Source organism: Tupaia chinensis, unplaced genomic scaffold (genome assembly GCF_000334495.1).
Source record: "Tupaia chinensis unplaced genomic scaffold, TupChi_1.0 Scaffold000159_1, whole genome shotgun sequence".
Classification (NCBI taxonomy): domain Eukaryota; kingdom Metazoa; phylum Chordata; class Mammalia; order Scandentia; family Tupaiidae; genus Tupaia; species Tupaia belangeri.
Window position 1 is genome coordinate 7,197,953 of NW_006159630.1, and position 5,520 is coordinate 7,203,472.

Here is a 5,520-nt window from a genome sequence, read left to right on the forward strand (position 1 = left end):
CCGGGCACCGGCGCCTGCGTGCCCACCACCGTGCCCTGCCGCCGGCATAGCAACCAGACCTTCAGGTCTGCGGAGACACGCAGGCGGGAGTGTGAGCTGCGTGCCGCGTGTGGGCGCGGTGTCACGGGTCTCCTGTGGGTCTGGGCGGGGGCTGCATGCGGGCTGGGCGGCACTGCTGGGTGGCTGGGCGCCGCCGTGATGTGCTCTGACTCCTGGTGGTCTCTGGGTGGGGGCTGCAGCGGTGGAGACACAGCCCCCTACACCAAGCTCTGCTGTAAGGGCTTCTGCATCGACATCCTCAAGAAGCTGGCCAAGGTGGTCAAGTTCTCCTATGACCTGTACCTGGTCACCAATGGCAAGCACGGCAAGAGAGTGCGTGGCGTGTGGAACGGCATGATCGGAGAGGTAGGCCCGCCGCCTGCCCCCTGGCTGCCCGGGCCCCAGGACCTCTCAGCCACCTTGGAGGGAAGCCTGGGCTGGCACCCACGATGAGCCTAGGGTGGCCAGGGCTGGTGTTTGTGTGGGAACAAAGGACTTGGCCCCTGGGTTCTGGGAGGGTGCGGGGAGGGCCTGGGAAGAGGTGCCAGCCCTTGGAGCCCCGTTTCAGCGCCCCTGGCCTGCGCGGCCCCCAGGTTTACTACAAGCGAGCAGACATGGCCATCGGCTCTCTCACCATCAACGAGGAACGCGCCGAGGTCGTGGACTTCTCCGTGCCCTTTGTGGAGACGGGCATCAGCGTCATGGTGGCCCGCAGCAATGGCACCGTCTCCCCCTCGGCCTTCCTGGGTGCGGCCTGGTGGGGTCAGGGGGGCCTGCAGGTGGATGAGTGGGCATCTGGGCGCCCTTGAAGGTTGAGCACAGAAGCGCTGGGTGTCTTGGAGGCAGGCTGCAGGCGAGTGGAGCAGACAGGAGAGGTGCAGTGGATGTTCAGTGACACCCTAACCCTGGGTGAGGGTGGGATGGGGGACACGAAGAGATGGTGGCACTGTTGTGAGACACGGAGACCAGGAAGGCAGGCTGGCTTCAGATGTGTCCGGCTGGGACAGGGGACTGGGGAGGAGCTCTGAGGAAGGGGGAGGAGCTTTGTGGGATGGGGAGGAGCCCTGCGGGATGGGGAGGAGCCAGCCAGCGTGAGTGTGGGAGGAGCTGCCAGTTTCTCACTGGATCAGGCACCCCGCCTTTGTCAGGCAGCCCCACGCAGGGCTCTCTGCTCCATGCCCGGTACCTGGCCACTGTCCTTGCCTTCTGTGAGTGTCCAGTTGGGGGCGAGATCCTTGCAGCAGGGGCTGGTACAGAGTTGTGCGGACAAGGTGGGAGCTGAACGGACAACGAGGGCTGGCGAAATGGGAGTGAGAACCGCAGCTCTGCGCTCACCTGCTGTGCAGCCCTGGGCAAGTCACTGGGCCTCTCTGTGCAGGGAATAGAACAAACCCCACTCCGGGAGCAAGTGCTCATGGCAGTGACGGTTTCGTACTCATGGCATCTGAAAAGACTGTCCGAGGCCTCGGTTTCCACATCAGGCTGAGGAGGAAGGCTTGCCCACGGAGGCCAGTTCCAGGCAGGACCAGGGCATGGTGCTGGGCCAGGCAGGGGACATGATGCCCAGGAAGGTTTCTTAGGGTGGGCGACGGCCCAGGGCACAGGGAAGGGAGCAGACCAGGAATGCTGGCGTGCTCTCCTCCCGGGGCCCTCAGAAGCAGAGGCCCCATGGCCAGCTTTACCACGTGGACCCCCTGTCTGCACCCCGCTTCTGTGCCAGGGTGGGAGGGCTATGCTGAGGTCTCTGTGCTCCCTCCCTCTGTCCCCAGAGCCCTACAGCCCTGCAGTGTGGGTGATGATGTTTGTCATGTGCCTCACCGTGGTGGCCATCACAGTGTTCATGTTCGAGTACTTCAGCCCTGTCAGCTACAACCAGAACCTCACCAGAGGAAAGAGTAAGCCCTCACCTGGGCCCGGGCGTCCCCAGGCTGGGCATGGAGCCAGGGGGTCCTTCTGGGAATGCCAGCTCCTGTGGGAAGCCCCTGGTGTAGGGAGCCAGTTAGATGCGGGAGAGAAAGAGCCAAGGGTAGGCTGACCCGGCCTGGGTGAGGATGGCCTGGGATGGGGTTCCCGCCAGGCCAGGGCTGAGCCCTGAGCCCTTCCCCTGTGGGCGAGAGGAGCTGCAGTGTCCCCCCTCACCCGCAGAGCCCGGAGGCCCGTCCTTCACCATCGGCAAGTCCGTGTGGCTGCTGTGGGCACTGGTGTTCAACAACTCGGTGCCCATCGAGAACCCCCGGGGCACCACCAGCAAGATCATGGTGCTGGTCTGGGCCTTCTTTGCCGTCATCTTCCTCGCCAGCTACACCGCCAACCTGGCCGCCTTCATGATCCAGGAGCAGTACATCGACACCGTGTCGGGCCTCAGTGACAGAAAGGTTCCGGGACCGCAGCTGGGGCACACAGGGTGGGGACAGGCCTTAGTGGGCAGACACGGGGCATCCAGGGTCTGGGGAGTTTGAAACCGGAGGCGAGAGAAGGAGAAGCTGGTGAGGAGGGGGTCAAGGGACGGGGAAAACCAAGAAGGCTCAGGGCCACTGAGTGGCCTTGCGTAAATCTCTCTCTGTCCCAGGCCCCAGCGTCCCTTTTGTGAAACACAGGAACGGCCTGCCCGGTGTCCGAGACCATCCCACCCTGACTGTGCAAGTCCAGACGGGGCTGGGCTGGGGCTCTGGCATTGCAGGGTTTGGGGGGGCTCCAGCAGCTTTGCTCTCCCCCCTGCAGTTCCAGCGGCCTCAAGATCAGTACCCCCCGTTCCGCTTCGGCACAGTGCCCAACGGCAGCACCGAGCGCAACATCCGCAGCAACTACCGCGACATGCACACTCACATGGTCAAGTTCAACCAGCGCTCGGTGGAGGACGCGCTCACCAGCCTCAAAATGGGGTGGGTCCCCAGCCCTGCACCCGCCTTCCGACTGACTGCACCCACATGTCTACCTAGTGGCCGACCTCGGCTCTGTTCCTTCCTGAGAGACCCAGCAGGGACAGTGAGGCTGGGCTGTCCTGCAGGACTCCTGGCAAGGGGCGGGAAAGGTCCTAGGGCAGAGTGGAGCTTGAAGCAGAAATGGATGACCAGTGCGTGTCCCAGAAATGCAGCCGTGGTGTTGACCAAAGCCCAGCTGTGGCCTGGCGGGGGGGTGGTCATGACCTTCTCTGGGCCTGAGGGGCATGGGAGGACTGGGCAGAGAAGGGTGTGTTCTCTGGTCTCTCAGAGGAGTGAGCGGGGGGCTCCCTGTACCCAGGACCCTAGGGAATCACAGAAGCATCTGCCCGTCTGTCCTCACATGGTGCCCACTGGGTTCGTGTGGCCCAGACCCTTGTCAGCCCCAGGGTGTGTGCTCCCCCCACCCACATGGTCCCTGGCCCTGAGGGCTCAACCTGTCCCCAGGAAACTGGACGCCTTCATCTACGATGCTGCTGTCCTCAACTACATGGCCGGCAAGGATGAGGGCTGCAAGCTGGTCACCATTGGGTCGGGGAAGGTCTTTGCCACCACTGGCTACGGCATCGCCATGCAGAAGGACTCCCACTGGAAGCGGGCCATAGACCTGGCACTCCTGCAGTTCCTGGGGGACGGTGGGTGTTACTGCTTCTGGGGGATGGGGTGGGTCCACAGTGGGCCATGGAGCTGGCCATTCTCAGCCACCATTCTCACGTCCCTGGGGCCTGTGGGCAGGAGAAGGCTCTGGAGGGGGTGGGCGAGAGGACCAGGCACCTGGGAGTGTGGGATCAGGAAGAGTTGGCTAGAGACCTGAGGAAGGGGCTGGCTTGCAGCAGGAGCGACAGGAAGGGGCTCGGGCCATACACTGGGAGTGTGGCAGCTGAATGGCCCCTCCTGAGATCCTTTCCTTGGCTCAGTGTGTCCCCCCTTTCCATCTTTTCACATTTTTTGGAGAGATTTTTGCTACAGGGCGTGTGCACTCACTGGAGAGACAGAGAGACACAAAGCAATAAATTACTCCCCAGAGGGGCTGACCACACCTCAGTCCCTTCTCCACTCTCCTCTAGGGATTTTGGGCATGCATGCACACATGCCCGGTATGAGTTTCAAGCCACTGGCTCTGGGACTCAAACCTTGGTTGGCCATGTGGGAGTCCAGCGCCTTGACCATCTGTTACCTCCCCTTTCATCTTTAGGTTACCTGGGGCAGTGCCAAGGACTGCCCAGTCCCACATGCGTGGGTGGTCCAGCCCAGCCTGCGCCTAAATTCACAGGGAGCTGAGTTGAGAGGGGCCCCGTCCTTGTTAGATAAAGTGCAGCCTGCTTCACCATCAATGCCGTACACTAGGGAGACTGGTAGTAACGAGGGTGCTGTGGCCTCCCAGGGCCTGGGCCTCTGGCTGGCTCCCTGCCGGGCCCATGGGTGGCCAGTAGTGTGTGGTGACACTCAGATGAGTGAGTGCTACAGTGGACTCAGTCGTGGGCCTTCACTGGGCACACAAGTGCCCTTTATTGGGGGTGGCCAGGTGGGTGGCAGACCCCCAGGCTACACTGCCCACAGCAGCCTCCCCTCTGCTCTCCCTCCACCCTGCCCCTGCTGGGTGGCGTTCCTTGGAGTCCCATTTGAGGAACAGGGATGGCACCTTGGCCCCAGACCACCCCCTCCATCCCAGCTTGACTGAGCGTTGGGGGAGGAGTCCTGCCTGGGGGTGGTGAGCCAGGTGTGCACCTCCCCCAGGAGAGACTCAGAAACTGGAGACCGTGTGGCTGTCGGGGATCTGCCAGAACGAGAAGAACGAGGTGATGAGCAGCAAGCTGGACATCGACAACATGGCCGGCGTCTTCTACATGCTGCTGGTGGCCATGGGGCTTGCCCTGCTGGTCTTCTCCTGGGAGCACCTGGTGTACTGGAAGCTGCGCCACTCGGTGCCCAACACGCCCCAGCTGGACTTCCTGCTGGCTTTCAGCAGGGTGGGTGTCCACCCCTCCCCACACGGGCCCAGCTGTAGGGTCCCCAACCCTAAGAGTCCTGGGGACGTGGCGGGTGGTGCAGAGGTGAGGGTCAGAGCCCTACTCCAGCGGCAGGCTGGGGCTGGAATGCCCAAGGTGCAGCCCAGGCTAGTGTGGTTAGGAGTCCATCCTACCGCCTGGCGGCAGAGTGCCTGGCCCACGGGCCCACTTAACAAGTGCTTGCTTCCAGGCGCAAAAGGCTGACGCTTCAGGGAGCCAGCCCGTTGTTGGGGGTGGGGTGGGTGGTTATGCTCATGGTCTGTCTCTTCCCTCCTGCTCCAGGGTATCTACAGCTGCTTCAGCGGGGTGCAGAGCCTGGCCAGCCCAGCACGGCCACCCAGCCCGGACCTCACGGCCGGCTCGGCCCAGGTCAATGTGCTCAAGATGCTTCAGACTGCGCGCGACATGGTGACCACAGCGGGCGTGAGCAGCTCTCTAGACCGTGCCACGCGCACCATTGAGAACTGGGGCGGCAGCCGCCACGCACTGCCACCGATGACCGACCCTGGCCCGCGCCCGCCTCGGGGCCCGCG

General features: G+C 63.3%; 1 protein-coding gene across 1 annotated transcript in view; it reads left to right on the forward strand.

The window, feature by feature from the left end:
* Positions 1–5,520, forward strand: part of GRIN2C (glutamate ionotropic receptor NMDA type subunit 2C) — a 29,904-nt gene that overhangs the window by 4,709 nt on the left and 19,675 nt on the right. The window contains exons 4-12 of the mRNA XM_027770817.1: positions 1–65; positions 240–405; positions 633–786; positions 1,809–1,934; positions 2,185–2,414; positions 2,761–2,921; positions 3,426–3,613; positions 4,716–4,948; positions 5,270–5,495. The exon at positions 1–65 is cut by the window's left edge and continues 219 nt beyond it. Coding sequence (XP_027626618.1) covers positions 1–65; positions 240–405; positions 633–786; positions 1,809–1,934; positions 2,185–2,414; positions 2,761–2,921; positions 3,426–3,613; positions 4,716–4,948; positions 5,270–5,495 — 1,549 coding nt within the window. The remainder of the gene's footprint in view (positions 66–239; positions 406–632; positions 787–1,808; positions 1,935–2,184; positions 2,415–2,760; positions 2,922–3,425; positions 3,614–4,715; positions 4,949–5,269; positions 5,496–5,520) is intronic.